The sequence below is a fragment of the Schistocerca americana genome, chromosome 6 (assembly GCF_021461395.2).
Source record: "Schistocerca americana isolate TAMUIC-IGC-003095 chromosome 6, iqSchAmer2.1, whole genome shotgun sequence".
Lineage (NCBI taxonomy): Eukaryota > Metazoa > Arthropoda > Insecta > Orthoptera > Acrididae > Schistocerca > Schistocerca americana.
In genome coordinates, this window is record NC_060124.1 from 332308580 (window position 1) to 332334039 (window position 25460).

At 45.6% G+C, this 25460-nt stretch overlaps 1 protein-coding gene across 2 annotated transcripts in view; it reads right to left on the reverse strand.

The window, feature by feature from the left end:
* LOC124619256 (ATP-binding cassette subfamily G member 4-like) overlaps positions 1-25460 on the reverse strand; it is a 333746-nt gene that overhangs the window by 39067 nt on the left and 269219 nt on the right. For both annotated transcript variants that reach the window (XM_047145521.1, XM_047145520.1), the window contains one exon: positions 2565-2682. In XM_047145521.1, the coding sequence (XP_047001477.1) occupies positions 2565-2682 (118 nt within the window). The remainder of the gene's footprint in view (positions 1-2564; positions 2683-25460) is intronic.

A 25460-nucleotide genomic window follows, 5' to 3' on the forward strand; every position in this document is an offset into this window, starting at 1 on the left:
GGCCCCTCCCGCCGGAGGTTCGAGTCCTCCCTCGGGCATGGCTGTGTGTGTTGTTCTTAGTATAAGTTAGTGTAAGTAGTGTGTAAGTCTAGGGGCCGATGACCTCAGCAGTTTGGTCCCTTAGGCATTCACACACATTTGAACATTTGACGCGCCCTGCTATAGCAAGCGAAAGAGGGGAACCTGCGGGAAAATGGTCCTATCGTAGCATAAAAGGGCGAACATGTTCCTGTTTTAAAAAAGTCTGCCTGAAATGTGGGGTACCAGCTGCTCACTCTGCATTCTTCAGCATCTTTAAAAATTCTCCCATAAATTTGTGCATGTAAACATATTCGCGCTTTTTTATGCTGAGGGAGAAGTGGACTATGGTAGGGAGGAACAGACGGAAAAGTAATAAATGCTGGAAAATAGTGGGTGGTGAATGTGGTTTAGAAAGAGCGAAGGAGACAATTGGCAGTGTGAGAGAAAGAGAGGGACAAAGTGGCAGTGGAACACAGTTGGCAGTAAAAGAACAGTGCTAGGAAAAGAGTGAAGGAGACAGTGCCAGTGGGAGAGGAATAAAGAGAAGGAGAACGTGGGAGCAAATGAGAGCCAGTGATAATGAGAGACGGAGTCGATGCCAATGACAACGATGGAAAGAGAGAGAGAGTGCAGTGAGAAGAGACGGCAGCACTGGGAAGGAATAAATGAGGTGGTAGTACTAAGAGGGAGCAAGACGCTGACAGTGGCAATGAGAGGATGGTAGGACAGAACAAAGGAGACTGTGGCTGTGAGAGAGGAGACAGTGGCATTTAGGGAGACACGAAGAGATAATGACAATAAGTTGCGCTGAATGAGTGAGTAAGTATTAGCAACTGGGAGGAGATGTGTACGAGCGGCTTACGGCGATGGACTAGTGGGTGTGAGTGAATTACGCTACTGGCCATTAAAATTGCAACGCCACGAAAAAGACATGCTACAGACGCGAAATTTAACCGACAGGAAGAAGATGCTGAGATATATGCAAACGATTAGCTTTTCAGAGCATTCACACAAGGTTGGCGCCGGTGGCGACACCTACAACGTGCTGACATGAGGAAGGTTTCCTACCGATTTCTCATACACAAACAGCAGTTAATCGGCGTTGCCTGGTGAAACGTTGTTGTGATGCCTCGTGTGATGAGGAGAACTGCGCACCATCACGTTTCCGACTTTGATAAAGGTCGGATTGTAGCCTATCGAGATTGCGGTTTATCGTATCGCGACATTGCTGCTCGCGTTGGTCGAGATCCAATGACTGTTCAGCAGAATATGGAATCGGTGGGTTCAGGAGAGTAATACGAACCGCCGTGCTGGATCCCAACGGCCTCGTATCACTAGCAGTCGAGATGACAGGCATCTTATCCGCATGGCTGTAACGGATCGTGCAGCCACGTCTCGATCCCTGAGTCAACAGATGGGGGCGTTTGCAAGACAACAACCATCTGCACGAACAGTTCGATGACGTTTGCAGCAGCGTGGACTATCAGCTCGGAGACCGTGGCTGCGGTTACCCTTGACGCTGCATCACAGACAGGAGCGCCTGCAATGGTGTACTCAACGACGAAGCTGGGTGCACAAATGTCGAAACGTCATTTTTTCGGGTGAATCCAGGCTCTGTTTACAGCTTCATGATGGTCGCATCCGTGTTTGGCGACACTGCGGTGAACGCACACTGGAAGCGTGTATTCGTCATCGCCATACTGGAGTATCACCCGGCTTGATGTATGTGGTGCCACTGGTTACACGTCACGGTCGCCTCTTGTTCGCATTGACGGCACTTTGAACAGTGGACGTTACATTTCAGATGTGTTACGACCCGTGCCTCTACCCTTCATTCGATCCCTGCGAAACCCTACATTTCAGCAGGATAATGCACGACCGCATGTTGCAGGTCCTGTACGGGCCTTTCTGGATACAGAAAATGTTCGACTGCTGCCCTGGCCAGCACATTCTCCAGATCTCTCACCAATTGAAAACGTCTGGTCAACGGTGGCCGAGCAACTGACGCGTCAAATTAAGCCAGTCACTACTCTTGATGAACTGTGGTATCGTGTTGAAGCTGCATGGGCAGCTGTACCTGTACACGCCATCTAAGCTCTGTGTCACTCAATGCGCAGGCGTATCAAGGCCGTTATTATGGCCAGAGGTGGTTGTTCTGGGTACTGATTTCTCAGGATCTATGCACCCAAATTACTTGAAAATGTTATCACATGTGAGTTCTAGTATAATATATTTGTCCAATGAATACCCGTTTATCATCTTTATTTCTTTTTGGTGTAACAATTTTAATGGCCAGTAGTGTACTTGTGGGAGTGAGAGGTGAGTTGCGAGTTGCATGTTACATAGAGCGCGAATATGTTCGCATACCAAAAGTTTTGGGAGAAATTTTAAAGGTGCTGAGGAAGGCGGAATGAGACAGCTGGTACACCACTGTGTTTAGAAACAGGAGCGTATTGGCCTTTTTGTGCTCCGATAAGAGCATTTTTCCGCTGGTCGTATCTGTGGTCTAAGCAGCAGTGGAAGACAGAGCGGTGAGTACTGACTTGTAGCCGGTGAGGATGTTGAGGAGCGTGCTCTTGCCGGCGCCGGACGGGCCCATGATGGCCGTCAGCTCGCCCGAGCGCAGCCTGCCGCTCACCGACCGCAGGATCGTCTTCTCCTCTGCAACAAAAACGACTTCCGTCACAAGCTGTCTCACTGCCGCGAGTAATAACAATACGACAGAGATCTTCAACATTCACGACGTTTGTCAGATTGGAACCTGGTCATATTTTTTTAAATTATCATAAAAAAATCCACAAGGCAAAAAGAACTGGAAACCCGGCCTGGGTGCCAACATAGCCGTGTTTACGTCTGAGAAGAAGGGAAGGGAGGTAGCAACAGCGTACACTCCAGCACTCTTACACGTTAAATGTTCACATGCTACAGGTGTATATGCCAATTCACTTCATATAACAAAAATTAAACATCCACTGGCGCTTTTTTTTTTGGCAATACTTTTCGCACACTATCACTGTGTGTGGTAATACCCATGCTCGGAGTCGATAAAAAAAATCTGAGCCCCTATTCAATATTCCGTAAGTACTCCACAAATCCAGCTCATGGATTTCGTCAATGAAATGTGATGAATTTGATGACTGCGGTCTTTTCCGGGTCACTGGTCTCAAAGTTGACTTGTGGTGTCAGGTTTTGTAACTATGTGGCGGATGTAAAAATTGATAAATCGAAACGTGTCTTCATGGCTCAGTATTTATATTGTATGGAATTCTCAGAAGTCGCTCGTGATACACATCGTACATGTTTTTACACTGTTGCTAGCCTACACTGGATTGTCTTTAGAAACATTAAAAGTATTTGCAAGTCTACCTGATCCACCACAACATCAACTAATTCTCAAGTGATGCTTCGCGTCTATCCAAAAAGTATTTTAAGACATCTCTCTCCTAATCAGTTTAAAGGATTTTATGTCACAAAGACGAAGTATAAAATGTATTTAATAATAGAATTAAGCTGCCAGAGGGCTAACTCTATTTTCATTTATATCAGTATCAATTTAAACGTTTTTCTGTTGCGTATCAAATTTGACTCAATGTACATTAATTTTACAGCAGCCATACTTGAGTCCACTACTACATCTTCAAATCTGTCTGCCAACTTACCAAAGCAAAATAAGCAAATTTTTTTACGAAATTTAAAAACATTGAGAATTTATGTGTAAAATGTTCCGTCTTAAAGGAATTTTTGTTCTGATTCCAAGTGTAATATTTCCGAAGTTACACAGGAGTTAATATTCTCATTTGTATTTTAGTAACATTAATTCAGCTGATGCGTTTGGATTACAGTTGTGTGTGTAAACACATCATCTTTCATCTTCCAGCTCCTGCCGAGTAAAAGTAATTTTTTGAAAAGTCCGCCGGTCGGAGTGGCCGTGTGGTTCTAGGCGCTACAGCCTGGAGCCGAGCGACCGCTACGGTCGCAGGTTCAAATCCTGCCTCGGGCATGGATGTGTGTGATGTCCTTAGGTTAGTTAGGTTTAGTTAGTTCTAAGTTCTAGGCGACTGATAACCTCAGAAGTTAAGTCGCATAGTGCTCAGAGCCAACCATTTTGAAAAGTCCGTTATTTGAATGTGAATATTACACAAATGTTTCGTTGGTTCGTATGTGATACAATTTTGGAATTAGCCAAATGAGTTTGTTCCCCACGAAATCTATTGCTCTGTCTTTAGTTGCTATAAATCTTCGATTCACTGTAACAAAACATGGGGTAATGTTTTAAAGCGGTTTAAACATTCGAAATATGGTTTTCTCTCAGCAAATCCTAAAATACAATTTTGGAAGGACTGTATGGTTTCTACGGAATCAGCAGGCAATGTGCAATATATACTGTAGTTATTAATGGCTGGCTCTAAGCACTAGGGGACTTAACATCTGAGGTCATCAGTCCCCACGACTTAGAACTACTTAAACCTAACTAACCTAAGGATATCACACACATCCATGTCCGAGGCAGGTTTCGAGCCCGCATCTCGTGGTCGTGCGGTAGCGTTCTCGCTTCCCACGCACGGGTTCCTGGGTTCGATTCCCGGCGGGGTCAGGGATTTTCTCTGCCTCGTGATGGCTGGGTGTTGTGTGATGTCCTTAGGTTAGTTAGGTTTAAGTAGTTCTAAGTTCTAGGGGACTGATGACCTAAGATGTTAAGTCCCATAGTGCTCAGAGCCATTTGAACCATTTGCACCAGGTTTCGAACCTGGGACCCTAGCAGCAGCGCGGTTCCGGACTGAAGCGCCTATAACCGCTCGGCTACAGCGGCCGGCAGTTATTAATACTAGTATATTTTATGTATGAGAAAAAAATGGCATTCTCTTGATATAAATTTTTGGTTACGTTCAAAGAGGTTGTTGTTAGGTATCCTGATCGACATTTCTTCGACAACTGGTTATGAAATTATATCACAACTGCGGCTACATTTATTCATAGTATAATGTGCCTCAATAAACCACTGGCTTCTTTAATTATGATCATTTTTTTCATAAAAAAGCTAACATAGTATCCCTTTCTGAAAGTAAGAACTTGATGGATAGTTTCTCCCGGCACATTTTATATGCAAATAACAAAGACAGACCAAATGTTTCTCAGAATTTCCATGCTAGCCATGAAATCCTGTCCTGTGAAATTTTCGCAAAGTTGGTATTTCTTTGTATTGTTCATAATATCGCACCTGCCTATAGTTTGGGTCACAAGCGAAGGCGGTCGGGTTAAGGCTCGTTCTGCGCATCAGCGTCGCGCATTCTCTGACAGCCAATGAAAGTTCAATAGTGTTCTAAGCGCTCTGGTGTGAATATCGTACCCAATGCAAGCGTTAAACGTGATCGCGGCGACTTACTTAGTGAATTTTTATTCCATTTGTTGCGGTTTGTCATGGCTGATGGTGGTAAGCGACAAATTCTGCACAAGCAAGCAGGAGGCGTAATTTGCAGGATACATGCGTACATGAAGCGTCAAGTTGGTAACTGAAGGAAGTGTGTGCCTGGGTGGGAGGATAACATTTGTAGAGAAAGGCCAAGACTCCAATACAGTAGGCAGGTACAAATGAATGTAGGTTGCAGTAGTAACGCACAGATGAAACGGCAGCCTTCGGCCTAAAGATCACAACAGTGTTAAAAAGACTCTAGATTGATTCTGTTATTAAACTAAACACCAACAATGAAAACGTTTCTTCTTCTCTTCTTTGAGGTATGATAAAGATATCGTTAATCATCGCCTTTGAAATAAGTTACCGAACCAATAAGAGAGCCACAGTTTAACATGGAATCCGAACCACAGAGTAACTTAGTATTTTTCTCATATAAAGTTCATTTCTGCAGGTGAAAAACCCGATAAAAATTCTTCGAGCAACTGAGGTTTATGTCCTGTACCTGTGGATATGTAGTGTTAATAGCACCTTAGCCACCGAGCCACACATTTTTAGTCTATAATACACGGTCCACTCACATTAATGTGACCACAGCCTATGGGCAGTAACCACTCACAGGATGCAGGTGGCAGTACTAGCAGTGGAGGGTTTGTAAAGCATGTCGGGGGCGGGGCGGGAGCGACGAGGGAAACAGTTCAGTCATTGTCGTAATGTGGAAACGAGCTATTTATCTTACGCTCACAACGACAACATCACTGGCCTTCGGGCCAACAGTGGAAGAAGTTTCGAAACGGCTAAGTTTGTAAACTGTTCGCGTGCCCTCTTGGTTAAAGTACACTGTGCTATACAAAACTGTGGTTCACCACGAGCCATGGTTGACAGGGGTGAAAGGTTACTGCGGAAATGTGTACGGGCGAATAGACAAGCAACTGTTGAGCAACTGATGGCCCTGGTGAAACAAGGGACAACCAACAGAGTCTCTTCAACGTCTGTCCAGGAAACGTTGCCGCGTGAGGGCCTCCGCAGCAGGCGCCTGGTTCAAGCATCTATGCTGGCTGCTGGACGACGAAGGCTGGAATCTAATACGGCAACTAGACGTCCACTGAGCCGTGACAGGAGGCCTTTTCAAATGAATCACGTTTTAGGCCGGTATTACATTATCAAATTTCTTTTACAAAGTTGATATGTCAAATATTTGTGTCAAAGAAGTTTGATGGTGTGATAGGGCACTTTGTCAAATCTCGTCTGTCGTCAAATAAATTTGATCAAATCTAGGGCCTCGCTGTAGATTTGATCATAAAAGTCGCTTGTCTTCTGTTCACTGCAATGTGACTGTTACCACGTGGAGCGCTAGCATCGCTGCAGCGTTCTGTCATCTGTCATCTGTAGTGCGTTTATAAACATGGCCGGTAAATACAGTTGGTTTGTACCGTGAACTACAAAATTCATAGAGATGTATGAAGCTGATGAGGCGCTTTACAACGTGAAGCACCCTGAATACAAAAATAGATTAAGAAGATTGGAGAGCTATAAAAATATTGCGGGGGTAATTAGCCCTGAGATGCGGTTTTCGGACACAAAATTTAATTTATTTGTTTATAAAATAAAAATAGTCCTTAATGCACATAAAGTGTACTGAACATTTATTTATTTCCAGACATTGGTCCTTTAGTGCTTTATAAATTGCTGCACACGTTTCAGGTATTATTTTCGTTAATGTGCACTGTGGTATTCGAGTGCTGTACTGTAAGCTAGAGTAACTCTCTCCTGTAGCAAGGAATCGGAGTGTTACATTGAATCTGTCTTCTGCAGATATAGCAGTTCTTAAGTGAGTATTGTGCTTTGTGATATCAGGACACACTTCACTGAGCACATACTGAAATGTATGCTCATCCATTCTTAAGCAATTTATGTACGACTTGACGTACTCCAATACAAGCTCACGTAACAAGTCCTGTTGAATGCTTTTATCGTCTCGTAAAACCCACGGCTTCACCCAGGTACGTTTCCTTTTTTTCCCCGCTTCTCCCCCACATGTGCACACAGTGCAATTGTGGTAAATGCAACTGCTGCGGTTAATAACAAGTTGTCGTTGTCAGCCGTCTTGAACTTTGACGAAAAATATGATGACAGTGTGATACCCCTTTTTAGCGACACGTCAAAATTCTTGGTCAAATAAATTTGACAAATATTTGATCATATCTTTGATCAAACCTTTGACAAAGAAATTTGATAGTGTAATACCGCCCTTATGCTCCATCGGACAGATGGCCGTTGGCGTCTACGGCCATGAAACGTCTGAAAGCAAATGGTTCAGGCCGGACGAGAGAGCGCTGTGGTCTGGAGAATGTTTTCGTGCCATTCCCTGGGTGATCTCGTTGTTCCTGAAGGCACAACTGATCAAGACAAGTATGCCTCAATCCTTGGGGACCGTGTCCACTTCTACATGCAGTTTGTTTTTTCGGCACGATGGCATTATCAGCAGTAAAATGCAACGTGTCACACTACTCGCAGCGTATGTGCGTGGTTCGAAGAGCTCTAGATTGAGTTTACCGTACTCCCCTGGCCAAGTCCCCACATTTAAACCCAATCGAGAGTCTATATGACCACCTCGATAGTGCTGTACGCGCAGTGGATCATGAACCACGAAATCTACCGCAGTTGACCGCGGCACTGGAGTCGGCAGGAATCCACATGCCAGTCGGTACGTTCCAGAACTTCACTGGCCCTCGTCCGTAGCAGCAGTCTGCACTCTAAAAGATGGTTATTCAGGCTTTGACCGGTGGTCACTTTAATGTGAATGGCCAATGTATTTTATTTGCAGTCTGTTCGAGACAGGATAAATCTACATTTATGCTCTGCGTACCACAGCGAAATGCACGGTGGAGGGTACTTCTCGTTGTACCACATGAATAGGCACATTCCCGTACCATTCGCGTATGGAGCATAGAATAGCTGCGTAAATACTTCCGTGTGCGCTATAATTGGTCTTCGTGGCTCCTACGGAAGCGATGCGTGGTGGACTGTAGTGCTTTCAGAAATTCTTCATTTAATATTGGTTCCTGAAACTTTGTTATTAGTCTATTACAGAATAGTTGGCGACTTTCTTCAAGCGTCTGTCAGCTCAGGTTCCACAGCATTCCCGTTAGTCAAATAAACCTCTGGCCATTCGTTTTGTCCTTATTTGCACACGTTCAGCATTCCCTGTTAGGACTATTAGGTATAAAACGCACACACTTGAGCAATATTGTGCGATGGGTCGCACGAATGTTATGTATGCAGCCTTCATTGTGGATTTGACAGCATTTTCCCTGTGCCCTACCAACAAATCGAAGTCTGCCCCTTGCTGAGCTGTGGGTCGAGTTGCCCACGCGTCTGATGTACGATAAATGAAGAAAGTCTCATGAAAGTACATTATAGCTGCTTTTCTCGAGGACCAGCAACAGCACCCAACTGTGGGAAACGGTCAGAGACAACTCCCACGAGGCGTCTTTCGGCTGGGCACATAATGGGCAGGCACGCCTTGACCGACACACCGCAGATTGCAGCGTGACGTCACACCAGCCGGGGGGCCTATCACATCTGGGTCGCCGAGGCGTTGAGACTCTATGGATGCTGCGTTGCCGCGCGGCGACATCTGACAAGTTCGGCACAGCGCTGGGTGTGAAGCTTTCGCACATCGCTCATACCGTGCAACCATCACACATCTTACAGGTCTTGCAGTACACACTAAGAGCTACAGTGCTTACTCAGATTCCATTAACATATTATCTTTTTTATCACGGGAGCTATCGGCGTTTCATACACTGCAGTGTCATTAATAAAAGATTGTTTTGGGATATTTATGGCACATCGTCTTGATTTATCGTCCGAGTGGTTTTACCTTGACAATACGAGGCTTATGCCGAAAGTTTATAGCAGAATGTGTGAAAAAAATTATTTACAGAAAAAAACGTTTACAACTTTTCAAAATACTCTCCATTAGCATGTATACATTTTTCCATTCTCTGAAACCACTTAGAAAATGTGTCAGTCCAAGCTTCTTTTGGGATGTCACTTAATGCACTCTCGTACGCTGCAATGGCCTCCTCATCTGATGAAAACCGCTGCCCTCGAATTTTTTTTTTAGTCTTAGGGAACAGAAAGAAGTCACAGGGGGCCAGGTCAGGTGTATAGGGGGGATGGGGTAACACTCGCACTTTTTCTTTCTCCAGAAAGTCCATCGTTCTGGCAGCCCTGTGCGCAGATGCATTGTCGTGATGCAGCAGAAGGTGCCCACTCTTGGACTTTGGACGCTGTGACTTCCATGTGGCGATGACTTTTGGAAGACAATCGTTCACGTACCATTCAGCATTGACTGTACAACGTGTGTCCAAGGTCACAGAGGCGAGATGCCCGATCTTTGTGAAAAAAGCTGCCACCATCTTTTTTCCAGAGCTCTGACTTCGTCGAACTTTTGTGGGTGGTTTCTCCCCTGGAAAGCACCACACAGAAGACTGTCTTTTCGTTTCAGGATCATAATGGTAGACCCACGTTTCACCACCTGTGACGATATTGTTGGTGCCTTGGGACTTCCCTCCATTGAATTTTTCGAGCATGAAACGACAGCAGTCCACTCTCGCCTCCTTTTGGCTTTCTGTCAGGGAATGTGGCACGAAATGGGCACATTTCTTAGCAAGGCCTAAGTGACTATGAACGATGGTCTGTGCTGCTGTTGATCCAATATATAGGGTCCCTTCAATGTCGCAAAATGTAAGATGTGGATCTTCTTTGATCATTTTCCTCACAGCATCAATGTTTTCAGGAGTCACAGCCGTTGCTGGCCGACCGGGACGAGGTTCATCTTCAATTGACTGCCGACCCTTCGAAAACTCGCGAAACCAATTTCCAACTGTGGCAATAGAAGGGGAACTTCACCAAAAACACGCAGCAAAGAAGAATGGCATTCTTCGGCACTTAAACCCTTTTTATAATCGTAAAAAATCATGGCGCGAAAGTTGTGCCGCGACAGCTCCATCCTGCACCGTCTCTGACTCAGCACGGGGGGATAAAGCTCGTAGAACGAAAACGAAAATTATACACTGCAAGAAACCGAATATTGACTTATGCACTCACTATCTGTTCAAAGGATCCGGCCACCCTATGCAATGCGTAATTGACTACTAGCTGTCACGAAAGATGGACCCTTTAGTATAAAAGGAGGCGGGGACTACTGTGTTGTCAGAGAGGCAGGAAAGAAGTAACAGCAGTGGAGTCGGTCAGAAGAGCCCAATAACATCAAACGTGGACTAGTCACTGATGTCAACTGAGTAACAAATCCGAGAGAGCCATTTTATCCCTTCTAAAGCTGCCCAGTTCGTCTGTTGGTGATGTGACTGTGATGCGGATATGCCAAACAGCAACCACTGCTAAGCCAAGAAAGATGGGCTACATATACCGACGGACACGAAATCAGCAGAAGGAATCGCTCTTGAGTCCCAAAGTGCTGCCACTACTCCACCACAATGAATGTGCGAGAAGTGGGATTTAATGGTCGAGCAGCTTCTCATAAGCCACACATTTTTGTACTCAGTGCTGAGCTACACTTGAGGTGGTGTAGACAACGACGCCACTGGATAGTGAATAAGTGGGTACGATTGATTTGGAGCGACGAACCACGCTCTACACTGCGGCAATCCGATGGAAGAGTTTGGATTTGGCGAATGCGAGAAGAACGTTACCTGTCATCACGTGTAGTGCCAACAATGAAGTACGGAGGTGGGGGTGTTACGGTATGGGGTGTTTATAGTCGTTAGAGCGGCGCTTCACAAAACACTAAATTCGGAAGGAAATGAATACAGTTTACGACATTGTGTCCTGCGTACAGTAGAGGAACACTTCGGGGATGATAACTGATTGTATCAGCATGACAAGCACTCTGTCATAGAGCGGCTTGTGTGAGGCAATGGTTTGTGGACAACAACATTCCTGAAATAGAGCGGCCTGCCCAGAATGCCGATCTGAACCCAATGGAACGCCTGATTTAGAACGTCGACTTCTCTCCAGATGCCAGGGTCCACCATAACTACCTTCTCTGCGCCCGCAGCTCGTGGTCATGCGGTAGCGTTCTCGCTTCCTACGCCCGGGTTCCCGGGTTCGATTCCCGGCGGGGTCAGGGATTTTCTCTGCCTCGTGATGGCTGGGTGTTGTGTGGTGTCCTTAGGTTAGTTAGGTTTAAGTAGTTCTAAGTTCTAGGGGACTGATGACCATAGATGTTAAGTCCCATAGTGCTCAGAGCCATTTGAACCATTTTTACCTTCTCTGGTTTCGGGTCTTGAGGAAGAATGGACTGCCATTCCTCCACTGATATTCAGATACCTCACTGAAGGTCTCCCCTGAGGTAGTCATAAAGACAACGGGTTGAGACACCCCATATTAACGTCCACCAATAGGTGTCTGGATACTTTTCATCATGCAGCGTACTCGTTTCCATAGAAATCCGTATTGTCTGTCCAGTTATTAGTACGAAAGCATCTTGTACAGCGTGCGAGAAAGCTACTTTCACAAACTACGAGCGATGTTGTAGAATACAGAAATAAAGTACAGTTCTTCGGAAGACGAATTTTTCGTGCAACTGAAGATTTGTACCATATCCGAAGTTGAGCTCGAATTTCCTGCTTCTTACGAGCAGTCGGCTTAACTGCTAGCCTATCTGGACACGCCTCCTGAGATCTCGCTCAAACTTTCATTGTCGCTAATGTCTCCACCCATTCCTGTTGGAGAGAGAATCTGCCACAAAGTTTCAGTTTCGCTACATGTTCATTACGTTACAAATTCAATATTTCTGAATGGTTTTCATCCCATTTCAGGATATTTTATCTTCATTAATTTCATCCTTATACGCCATTCGTTCCATCCCACTGCATTAAATTCATTCGTTGGAAACACGTCCCACTTAAAATCCGTAGAGCCAGGCGCACTACCCTAACCACTAATGTGAACAAATTAGAATTACATTAAAACATTTTTATATATTTTATTTTTATTATCAATAAAATCATAGCCATCTGTGGCACGTTAAACGTAGGTGTGACGGTGTATCATGTGGGGGGGGGGGGGGGGCGGAGACAAGTAGAAACTGTGACCCCTTGCCCAGAATCGAATCCTGAATTGCGCCTGGGTGCAGCTATGTGGTTCCTACACGATGGGTCCCCTCTCACTTTAATAACATCATTCTGGTTGGTTAGTTGATTGACTTGGGAGAGGGGACCAAACAGCGAGGTCATCGGTCCCATCGGATTGGGAAGCACGAGGAAGGAAGTCGGCTGTGCCCTTTCAAAAGAACCATCTCGGCATTTGCCTGAAGCGATTTAGGAAAATCACGAAAAACCTAAGACAGGATGGCCGGGCGTGGGTTTGAACCGTCGTCCTCCCGAATGCGAGTCCAGTGTGCTAACCACTGCGTCACGTCGTTTGGTAACTTCATTCTGAATGCAACGTTTAGTGAGAGGTGTATCGGAAGAGGAGGCATTGTTCAGCTGGCCACTACGACCGTTCAGTTTGAAACTTCTGAACTATTCTCTGTGGGATCACGTGAAGAATTTGTTGGATACTAAACAGTGTACGATCTCAAAGGTCGCATTTCACTAGCTTTCGACACTGGTACCCAAATACCCTCTGTTTATTCCCGATAGTTCCTTATTAATGAACGCACTTTGTGATAGAATGGGTTCGATTCCCGGCTGGGTCAGGGATTTTCTCTGCCTCGTGATGACTGGGTGTTGTGTGCTGTCCTTAGGTTAGTTAGGTTTAAGTAGTTCTAAGTTCTAGGGGACTGATGACCATAGCTGTTAAGTCCCATAGTGCTCAGAGCCATTTCAACCATTTTGTGATAGAGTGCTGAAGCACTACGAACGTAATGTCTGCCGTTATTTATTTTCTTCTACCGCGTTAACACCTAGTTCTCTACAGGAAACGCAAATTTTGACTGATCCTTACTTTCTTATTTAAGACAGTTTATTTTCGTCTGCTTTATCGTCTCGTGAAGTGTATACGAGCAAAGCCGGCGAAAAAATTAAAATAAGTCAAAATTGTTCGAATTTGGTGCAGTTCCAAACCACAGAAATTATGTGGATTGCGCTGCCGATAACGTTCGACACCATTCAAAACAAAAAACAACATTCGGTCTATCATCCGCCAATCCTAATGTAACGCTCATTATAAACAGGAAATTACAAAGTTTCGGGTTCGTTTAAGTGTCGAAATAACATGTCGGTCAGGCAATAGCACAGTGATATAGACTCAGAAACACATCATCCACACAACAAAACACATCATCAATCTGTAGTCTCCAAAATGGCTGCTAATATTTACGAAAGGTGTTTCATAAGTTCAAATGGTTCTGAGCACTATGGGACTTAACATCTGAGGTCATCAGTCCCTAGAACTTAGAACTACTTAAACCTAAATAACCTAAGTACATCACAGACATCCACGCCCGAGGCAGGATACGAACCTGCGACCGTAGCAGTCGCGCGGTTCCGGACTGAAGCGCCTAGAACCGCTCGGCCGCCGCGGCCGGCGTTCAATAAGTAGTGCAACACATTTTTTCTCGGGCAGTTTCGATTGAGAAAATGCGGAATTTGTTGTGGGGCATCGTGGAATATTCTCGTTTCAGCCCCTATAGTTTCTTGAAGATCCGATAGGTGCCGACGCTATAGGTTGCCTTCAAAATGGCGTCTGTAACGGAGGTGCTTTACAAGAAGAGAGCTGTCAATGAGTTTTTTGTAGCGAAAAAGCAGAGCTTCGTAGATATTAATAGGCGCTTGCAGAATGTCTAAAGACAGCTGGCAGTGAACAAAAGCACGGTGAGTCGTTGAGCGAGAGGTTGGTCATCATCGCAACAAGGTCGCGCAAACCTGACCGATCTCTCGCATGCCGGCGGTCACAGAGACCCGTAAGAAATTGAACAATGGAGTACATCGCGTTCGTCGTCGCAAAAATGCAAACCAACTTTTTCTTCTCCATGACGACGCAAGGTCTCAACAACTCTGCGCACCCGAGGATCTAACAAAACTTCATTGGACTGTTCTTCTTCACATATACTACAGTCCGGATGTCGCACCTTCTGACTTTCATCTGTCTGATCCAATGAAGGATGCACTCCATAGAAAGCAGTAAGTGGATGATGGGGAGGTTATTCATGCAGCAAGACGTTGACTCCGATGTCGACCAGTAAAGTGCTACCATAGAGTTTTGTAGCCAGAAGAGTGGGGAATAATATGGTGTCGTGGATTCTTGAATAAAACCAACCCGTTTTCAGATAAACATGTGTTGTTTTACTTACTGAACGCTCATCGTATATGCCGAGTCGGGTGCAGATCGGTAAGTTTCTAGATTTACTTTTAAAAACCGAGGGAAAACTCCGTTTCTGTAACTGACGGCTTATGTAGCAACAACTGAGCAGGTGGCGGCTCTAACGTTCTGCAGCATAAAACTCACAGGTCAATAGCTGTATGTTTACCGTGTACGCCAAAGTAAAAGTTTGACATATATACCGAATGTACTGGACTGTAGGTATCGTCGCATTAACGAAACGAAATGATTCTGGGAAGTCCACTGAATTCAGACACACGCGAAAGAACGCACGTTCCAGAACACGTTTCCGCGTGTCCTCCATCGGGAGCGCGTAACAGGTAACAGGGTTCACGGAAGCACTGCGGCCGCGTATTCAGGGACCTGGGGGTCAGTTACGTGTTACCTGTCACGTCAAGGTCTAGGCAGGCGCCGCCTTCGTGGAGAATAATCTTTACGAAAATCAATGTCTTTATCATGCACATGGTACTCCACACGTGCCAGATAGCTTTGCGACTACTGCGGAAAGTTCAGCGATTAGCTGGCTTTATTACTTCTAAAGCCGCGACTGACGTTAGCTTGGTAGGAGGAAAGCTAGGCACCATACGTAAGATATTAGTGACGGAACAACATCTCCGAATGGCCTCAGACGGGAAAAGGAATAGGTCATAGCATTTTTAAGGAATCATTCTAATTTCTCCCTTAAATTATTTAGAAAAAATACGGAAAACCTCAGTTTGGGAATTTCAGTTGTACCACTCCATAAAATATACCGAGTGGCCCACTTAAACGTTTCAGCGCAGATAAGGCGGAGGCACATACAAGTAAAGACATTCTAAAACGTTAGTAAATATAAGTTTTAACACAAATTTACGTTGTTTTCTTTTTTAATGGATACCCCGTTTTATTTCTTACGCAATTTATAACATGAAAAATCGCAAAAAGAATGGCGGTGGTTGCATCGCAATACGTCAATTACATCCCTAAAAATTGCAATATGAAATTGACGCTTGAAACTAACTAAACGCGCCACTATTGCACGTCCCGAGATGCAAGCGTGATCTCCACATACACGATATGATCAAAAGTATCCGGACACCCCCAAAAATATGTCTTTCATATTAGGTGCATTGTGCTGCCACCTACTGCCAGGTACTCCATATCAGCGACCTCAGTAGTCATTAGACATCGTGAGAGAGCAGAATGAGGCGCTCCGCGGAACTCATGGACTTCGAACGTGGTCAGGTGGTTGGGTGTCACTTGTGTCATACGTCTGTAAGCGAGGTTTCCACACTCTTAAACATCCCTAGGTCTACTGTTTCCGATGTGATAGTGAAGTGGAAACGTGAAGGGACGCATACAACACAAAAGCGTACAGGCCGACCTCGTCTGTTGACTGACAGAGACTGCCGACAGTTGAAGAGGGTCATAATCTGTAATAGGCAGACCTTTATCCACACCATCACACAGGAATTCTAAACTGCATCAGGACCCACGGCAAATACTATGACATTTATGTGGAAAGTGAGAAAACTTGGATTTTATGGTCAAGCGGCTGCTCATAAGCCACACATCACGCCGGTAAATGCCAAACGACGCCTCGCTTGGTGTAAGGAGCGTAAAGCATTGGGCGATTGAACAGTGGAAAGACGTCGTGTGCAATGACGAATCACGATACACAATGTGGCGATCCGATGGCACGGTGTGGGTATGGCGAATGCCCGGTGAACGTCATCTGTCAGCGAGTGCCAGATAAAGAGGCAGCTGTCGATTATCAGTCCAATATAAAAAGAGCGGTAGTGTGTCGCAGTATCAATCCTCCACCATTCGATCCCACTCCACCCCGAAGAAAAAAAAAAAAAAAAAAAAACGAGATTCGCCTACCCATCAACAAGATTTGCTGGCGATGGCACCCGAAAACCTTTGCGGGAATCCTGTGAGCTGCATTAGCATCATGGATATATCCCAATGGTCCTCTACGGCAGAACGAATTAACTGATTGAATAAATGTTCGTACAACTCTTTTGACTTTAATGCATTCTGTGACCATAAAGATGCGTCGTATGACCCAAAATGCAGTTTCTCTATTCATAGCTTTCCGAGTAAGCCGTTACTGCAACTCACTTCCGTGCGGTGAAAAAGGCCGTTCTATGCAAATCGACGGAGGCGTCTGGACTTCAGTGCTACCACCCTACCCCGTACATATTACCAAAGAAATCATTGTTCTTCACATACCGTTGGGGCCACAAGCCGAAAATGTACCGTTTGTTAAAATTTGCTCAAGTTACTAATCATAAGAAGTTACATTTGGATCCTCTCTGAGAAAGACAAATTATTTGTCCACTGTAGGTCGTGTGTCAACGACCTTGCCGCAATGGTGACATCGGTTTCCGTCAGATCATCGAAGTTAAGCGCTGTTGGGCTTGGGTACCATCTGGATGGGTGGCCATACGGGTTGCCGAGCACTGTTGGCAAGCGGGTTTCATTCACCCCTTATGTGGCCAGTTGAGAAGCTACTCGAGTGAGAAGCAGCGGTTTGCGTAAAGAAAACTGACAATGGCCGGTAGAGTGGTGTGTTAACCACATGTCCATCCCTATCCGCATCCAGTGACGCCTACCGGCTGAAGACGACACGGCGACTGATCGTACAGTTGAGCCTTCTAAGGCCCGTCCAGACTGAGTTCAGAGGTTATGTATTAGCTGATCAGTATAAGACTTTGTAAATATTCGTGTGCTGGTTGTAACAAGAAGTATCAATATTCGTCCATATCGGTCGCTTATCATTAAGTGTCCGCCCCAGTAGCTGAGTGGTCAGCGTGACGGATTGCCGTCCTCTGGGCCCGGGTTCGATTCCCGGCTGGGTCGGAGATTTTCTCCGCTCAGGGACTGGGTGTTGTGTTGTGTTCATCATCATTTCATCCCCATCCGGCGTGCAGGTCGCCCAATGTGGCGCCGAATGTAATAAGACCTGCGACATGGCGGCCGGACCTGCCCCGCGAGGGGCCTCCCGGCCAATGACGCCAAACGCTCATTTCCATTTCCATCATTAAGTGTTAGTATGTAGGACGGTGGTTCTCAATCTGGGGGGGCATTATTCTGAGCGGTAAAACAAGGGGTTTTATTGTGACTCGCCCATGGGACTAAATTATTTTTAATATATAACTATTTCGTAAGACTATAATAATCACGTAACTGATGAGGAGGTATTGAACAGAATTGGCGAGAAGAGAAATTTGTGGCACAACTTGACTAGAAGAAGGTTGGTAGGACATGTTCTAAGGCATCAAAGGATCACCAATTTGGTACTGGAGCACAGCGTGGAGGGTAAAAATCGTAGAGGGAGACCAAGAGATGAATACACTAAGCAGATTCAGAAGGATGTATGTTGCAGTAGGTACTGGGAGATGATGAAGCTTGCACAGTATAGAGTAGCATGGAGAGCTACATCAAAACCAGTCTCTGGACTGAAGACCGCAACAATAACAACAAAAACAACATAATAATGATTACTTAAGTTATCAAGAATTACATTTTTATTTCAAATGCAAGTAATAATGCGCGAAACAATGTGGTGGAGGTTACAACTAGTGAAACGAATGTATGCAGAACCTTCAACACACACACACACACACACACACACACACACACACACACACACTTCATACCACGCATCTTTGGCAGTAAAATCGAAACAGATATATCACATATGCTTAGACATCTGAGAATGCCTTTTCCGAGGTTTAGGTAGCTCCCGTAACTGACCAGAAATTGCTTCATTATTTACTTCGCAACAATAAATGAACTGAAAAGGCAACAGAAGTACATAATGGCCACTACAATGCTGTAGGGATTCATAGTATTATTATTGTTTTTATTATTATTATTATTATTGACAGTGGTCAGACACAGAGCAATGGAAATCTGAATACTTTCAGTTTCTACCAGTTCATAAGTAAGGATTCACTTACACACAGTATCTATAGCGCATATATTTTAACTTGGTTGATTTTAAATGGGGGTGCAGAGTGTGGATGAAGCAAGTGTCGCTACGGTGAGAAGTGATGCAGAGGGGGAGGAAGAGGAGATTAGTATTTAACGTCCCATCGACGACGACGTCATTAGAGATAGGGCAGAAGCTCGGACTGTAGAAGGGTGGGAAAGAAAATCGTCCGTGCCCTTTCAAAGGAACTACCCTGGAATTTGCCTGATGCGATTTAGGGAAATCATGAAAACCTAAACCATGATGGCCGGACGTCTGGTTGAACTGTCGTCCTCCCAAATGCGAGTCCAATGTGCTAACCACTGCGCCGTCTCACTCGGTGAAGTGTCTACCCTCATTGTACATAGTTAGCTTTCTTTTCTGAGGAGGAGTTGTAGGTAGGACTCGTAATCCACTGAGAATTTATATTTAGTTGACGAACTACAGTTTCCAATATTGAAATTTATTTCTGAAAAGCAACTTAACTGTAGCTGGCACAGATGGACTACCTAAAGCGACGTATGAAAATTTATGCTGGACTGGGACTCGAACCTCAATTCACGACAACCGGCAAATCTAGGTTCGAGTCATGGTACAGCATCCATTTTGATATGTCGCTGTAGGTAGTCCATCTACACCTATTACAGTTAATTTTATGTATATAGACAGACGCGAGAGTGAAAATTTCTACGACGACTGGGAATCGATCCTGGGTCCCCTGCTTAGGAGGCAGGTGCTCTAGCCACTAAGCCACCTTAGCGCAGCAGTTCGCACAACTACATGGATTAGCCTGGCCTGCCTCCCTCCTCGATCCAAATCCTCACTGCTGCCCCAGTCTACTTTAGATTTCCCACTGTGCCAAGGCGTGTTAGTGGCTGGCGCACCTGCCTAATAAGCAGGAGACCCGTGTTCGATTCCCAGCTTTGGTACAAATTTTCACTCGCCGCTTCAATCTGTATACATGAAATCATATCTGCATGAGACCAAAACACCTGAAAAAATTAAATAACTCTTAACTTTCATTATTTTTAAAAATGTAAGTGTTGAAACAAAATTTCTTTACATTCTTAAGTTTAGTTATGCGCTAATGTTGATGATGGCGGGATGAATGGAGGTAAGGAGGGTACTAACTAATATCTGATTCCGCATTCTCAGAAAGGTTGGGAACCACTGACGTAGGTTCAAATGGTTCAAATGGCTCTGAGCACTATGGGACTTAACAGCTGTGGTCATCAGTCCCCTAGAACTTAGAACTACTTAAACCTAACTAACCTAAGGACATCACACACATCCATGCCCGAAGCAGGATTCGAACCTGCGACCGTAGCAGTCGCGCGGTTCCGGACCGAGCGCCTAGAACCGCAAGACCACCGCGGCCGGCTGACGTAGGAACAGCGAACTCAGTCAGAGGTAACTTGGGTGCGTTCCGGATCGGCTTCCGTGTGCTTAAGGCCCCCCTAATAACCGCGTCGTTAGGTGGAAATTGCAGCTTCGCCAGAGAATAACAGGAGACTGGAAAATCAACTCTAGGCGTCCTTCCCATCCGGTTTGTCAACAATCCTCTCAAACGAGCAGCAGTCTCGCCGTACTCCTGAAGGTTATCTTCATCTGTGTGACCAGAAAAGAGCAAGAAAAACCGACTGAGTTTTTCAACTAGTGACATTGACAAAACGATCACAAATGTATGTGAAGCAGGAAGCTGCTTAAGCGAGCACTGGCGCGGTGAGATCTGTGAGAGAATACACGGCCCAGTCACATTAATGTGACCTCCACCTACGTTCAACATCAATAACCACTCACAGACGGCAGCTGGCAGCACCAGCAGTGGAGGGTATATGCCGGGGGGCGGGAAGCGAAAAACAGTGCAGCCTTTGTCGTAATGCGGAAACGGTGCGATTTATCTAACGTCCGAAAGAGCATGATTATTGGTTTTCGGGATGCTGCCGTTGTTGAAGTATACCGTGCATGACAAAATAGCGCTATCCAAAATCGATGCCGAGGCTAATGTGGTGCACCACGGGCCATAGACGAAGGGGTTGGGGGTTGTTTTGTTTGCGGGAAGAGACCAAATAGCTAGGTCATCGGTGTGTGTGTGTGTGTGTGTGTGTGTGTGTGTGTGTGTGTGTGTGTGTGTGGTTTGGGAACTTACGGACGCCCAATGGCGAGGTTATCAGCGCCCTCGGATCGATGAAAACAACGAATGTGGATAAGAACGAAAACTGTCGTACAAGCATGCACACGAAACGACCATACAATGACTATCGCACAGGAACTCTCCCATGCATTAAAACCAATTTGGAGGCAAGATAGCTAATCAAAAAATTAATGTGTGTGAAATCTTATGGGACTTAACTGCTGAGGTCATCAGTCTCTTGTGTTAAATCTTATGGGACTTAACTGCTAAGGTCATCAGTCTCTAAACTTACACACTACTTAACCTAAATTATCCTAAGGACAAACACACACACCCGTGCCCGAGGGAGGACTCGAACCCCCGCCGGTACCAGCCGCACAGTCCATGACTGCAGCGCCTCAGACAGCTCGGCTAATCCCGCGCGGCCTAATAAATTAAAACAGAGGGAAAATAAAACACAAAAGAGCTAAAAGAACAGCACAGGGAAATGAGACTGGCTGACCACTTACGAAAAAATTTGAGTGAGCCAGCCACCCCGATGACACGTTAAAAATACCTCCCCAAAATCTTGTTAAAAATGTGGGACAGTACACAGAACTTTAAAACCCGAACCACCTAGGTCATCGGTCTCATTGGATTAGGTAAGGACGGGGAAGGAAGTCGGCCGTACCCTTTCAAAGGAACCATTCCGGCATTTGCCTGCAGCGATTTAGGGAAATCACGAAAAACCTAAATCAGGATGGCCGGACGCGGGATTGAACCGTCGTCCTCCCGAATGCGTGTCCAGTGTTCTAACCACTGCGCCACCTCGCTCGGTCATAGGCGACAGGGGTGAACGACAGTGTGGAGATGTGTACAAGCGAAAAGACGTTCTACTGTTGAGCAACTGACCGCCCAGTGGCCTACCAACGGTGTCTCCCCAACGGCCGTTCAGTAAACGTTGCGAATGGGCCTTCGCAGCAGGCGCATGGTTCCTGCGCCTATGCTGACTGCTTTTCATCAGCGACAAAGGCTGGAATTTGCATGAAACGTCCACTGAGTGATGACAGGAGGCCTTTTCAGATGTATCGTGTTTTATGCTCCATCGGACAGCCTGTACGGCGCGTAACGTCTGAGAGCAAACGCCCTGCAATAATCGTCGGAACGTTATGGCCTGGAAAATGTTTTCGTGGCATTTCCTGGATGATTTCACCATTCTGGACGGCACAATGGATCAGCACGAGCATATTGCCTTGAGGACCACGTCCACCTCCACATGCAGTTTGTTTTTCCTCGGCACGATCTAATCCACCAGCAGGACATTCCTACGTGTCACTCAGTTCGCCGCGTACGTGCGTGGTTCGAAGAGCACCAGGATGAGTTCACTATACTCCACTGGTCACCAAACTCCACGGATTTAAACACGATGGAGAATCTGTGGGACCACCTCAATCGGGCTGATCACGACATGAATCGTCAACCGAGGAACCTACCGCAGCTTCCACGACACTGGAGTCGTCATGGCTCCACATTACTTTCGTTATATTCCAGAACTTGACACTCTTCCTGCACGCCTCGCAGTGGTCTGCACTTCAAAAGGTAGTTATTCAGGCTTTTTGTTTCAAAGTAGGCAAGTCTGGTTCTACTCGGCACTGAGATATTACGAACTTTTTTCTTTCAAGAAGAAAGAAAGAATTCAACAACCTCTATCACATTCCAGAAACCTACCCTGGGAACCATCCCTGATTTAGACAACAGAGTGCAAAGGTGTGTAGGGCTAACTAAGAAGATGAACATGGTAGCACACTACTTGTCTGTCTAGCAAGCAGCACCACCCATGTGTCGTGAGAACTGATGTAATACACTACTGGATACTCGTTCTAACGACCATGTGCTAGGAAATATGAGTGGCAGTGAGTATCACAATATGGGGAAGCCATCATCTAAATTGGTCCAAGCTGCTCTAGTAGAAACTGAGAGGAAGTGAAAATCATATTCCGTATAGCTAATACAGTACTTTGAAGATGACGAGCAGCTAAGATCAAGGGGCATAATATCTGGCTATGACCTAATAGGCGCCACACACCACAGACATTATGGCACGGCAACATACGTCAGAAGAAATATCGAAGAAGTGGCTCTCGTATCAACATCTACCACGAACGAGATTCACGAAGTCATTATAAAAGTGGGTGAAGTCACAATAAATAATATATACAAGCCTCCAGGGCAATCGTGGCCCCCACAAGCCCTTCAAATCCTGCCTCACCCAGCAATATACGTGGGTGACTTTAATAGCCACCATGAACTGTGGAAATATCGAATATCTGACCAAAACGGCGAAGACTTGGTGAAATGGACAGAAGATCATAATACTCAACTAATCTTTGACGCCAAAGACCGAGGTACATTTAAATCAGCCGCTTGGCTAACTGAGACCTGCCCTGACCTCAGTTTTGTTACAACTGACAAGAACAACAAACCCCTGCCGGCCTCTCGCAGGGTACTTGAGGATTTCCCCCACTCTCAGCATCGTCCAGTGCTCTTAGAAATAGGTCTTACTATTCCCCTGATATCCTCTTATCCTCGTCCTAGATGGAACTTTGGGAGGGCAGATTGGGCTGCTTTCTCGGAGAAACTTGATAAATGCCTTGGATGGATACCCCCAACGTATAATAACTACGAAAGATTTGTTGGAGCCGTCATCAGCTCAGCTAAAGTTAGTATGCCCAGAGGATTCAGAAACGAATATGTGCCAGGATGGAGCGAGGAAAGTGAACGGCTTTATAGACAGTTTCTGGACAATGGGGATAAAGAAATTGCAGACGATCTATTACATAGCCTAGACGCGGCCAGGCGTGCTAAGTGGATGGAGACCGTGGAACAAATGGATTTTACAAGATCAAGCAGAAGGGCGTGGTCTTTGCTTCGGAGACTTGGAGGTGGAGGTAAAAATCTGCAAATGACCAGCGCTATGTCCCCAAATACAGTTGCGGTTCACATCAGCAAGACGTCCAGGGCCCCAAAGGAACGAGCCCATACTATAAAAATTAAAAAGGAGCTTAAAGAGCTAAAATCGACAGCAGAGAACAATACATCTTATTCCCAACCCTTTTCAGTCGAAGAGTTAAATATGGCCCTGAACGATATAAAACCAGGAAAGGCCCCAGGGTTTGATGGGATTCACCCAGAATTTCTGCTCCACTGCGGTAAATTTGCAAGATTATGGCTTGCGCGATTCTTCTCTAACGTGTTGCAAACTGGAAAAATTCCGCACAGTCTCAAAAATGCTAAAATTGTTGCCATATTAAAACCGGGCAAACCGAGTGACCAACCTCAGAGCTACCGCCCAATCGCCTTACTCAGCATGATCTATAAATTACTGGAGAGACTTATGTACAACAGAATGAGCGAAGTTATCCTGGAGGCTGTACCGGTAGAACAGGCGGGCTTCCGGCCGAAAAGAAGCTGCACGGATCAGGTCCTCGCTCTAACAACCTACATCGAGGCGGGCTTCCAAAGACAGCAAAAAACATCAGTGGTATTTGTTGACCTGACGGCGGCGTTCGACACTGTCTGGAGACAGGGCCTGATTTATAAGCTCCTCCGCATCGTGCCATGTCTAAAAACGGCTAACCTTATCAACGAAATGCTCTGCAATAGACCATTCCAGGTTGTCATCGGTAACAAGAGAAGTAAATTCATGAAACTTAATAATGGCCTGCCCCAAGGTTCATTACTGGCTCCACTGCTTTTCAGCATGTATATAGCCGATATGCCTAGGACGAGATCCAAAATGTTCGGATATGCGGACGACTGGGCCTTGGCCACACAACACCGAGTGATGGAGGAAACTGAGATCACACTATCCAGCGATTTGACCACTCTAGGAAAATACTTCCGTGACTGGAGGCTCCAACCCAGCCCATCCAAAACAGAGGCCACTTGTTTCCACCTGAATAACAAATTAGCAAACAAAGAGCTCAAGATCCGCTTTGATGGCGGCATTCTTCCATATAATAGAACACCAAAGTATCTGGGCGTGACACTCGATAGAACATTGAGCTATAAACAACACCTTGTAAACACTGCTGAAAAAGTCAGAACTAGAAACAACATTGTCCAAAAGCTTTGTGGCACTAGTTGGGGGTCCACTGCCTCCGTTCTGCGTAGCTCTGCACTAGGACTTGTCTATTCTGCAGCAGAGTACTGTTCCCCAATATGGTTAAATAGTGCTCACATCAAGAAGGTGGATGCAGTCTTGAACCAAACGATGAGGATTATCTCTGGAACGATAAGGTCAACTCCCGTCCAATGGCTGCCTGTATTGAGTCATATCCCGCCGCCACATTTGCGCAGAGAACACGCACTTGTCAGGGAGTGTCGAAAAATCCAAAATAGCCCAGATCTTCCTATCCACACCCTGAGTAATGGAATTGAGCAAAATAGATTGAAATCCAGACACCCCTCTCTCGCAAGTGCCAAAGATCTGGTAAAGAACGCTTTTATTCTTGAGGACCGCTGGAGAGAGGAATGGGAGGAAAAGACACCGCCTCAGGTTAACACCTTATTGGGAACATCTAACAGACCTCGGGGCTTTG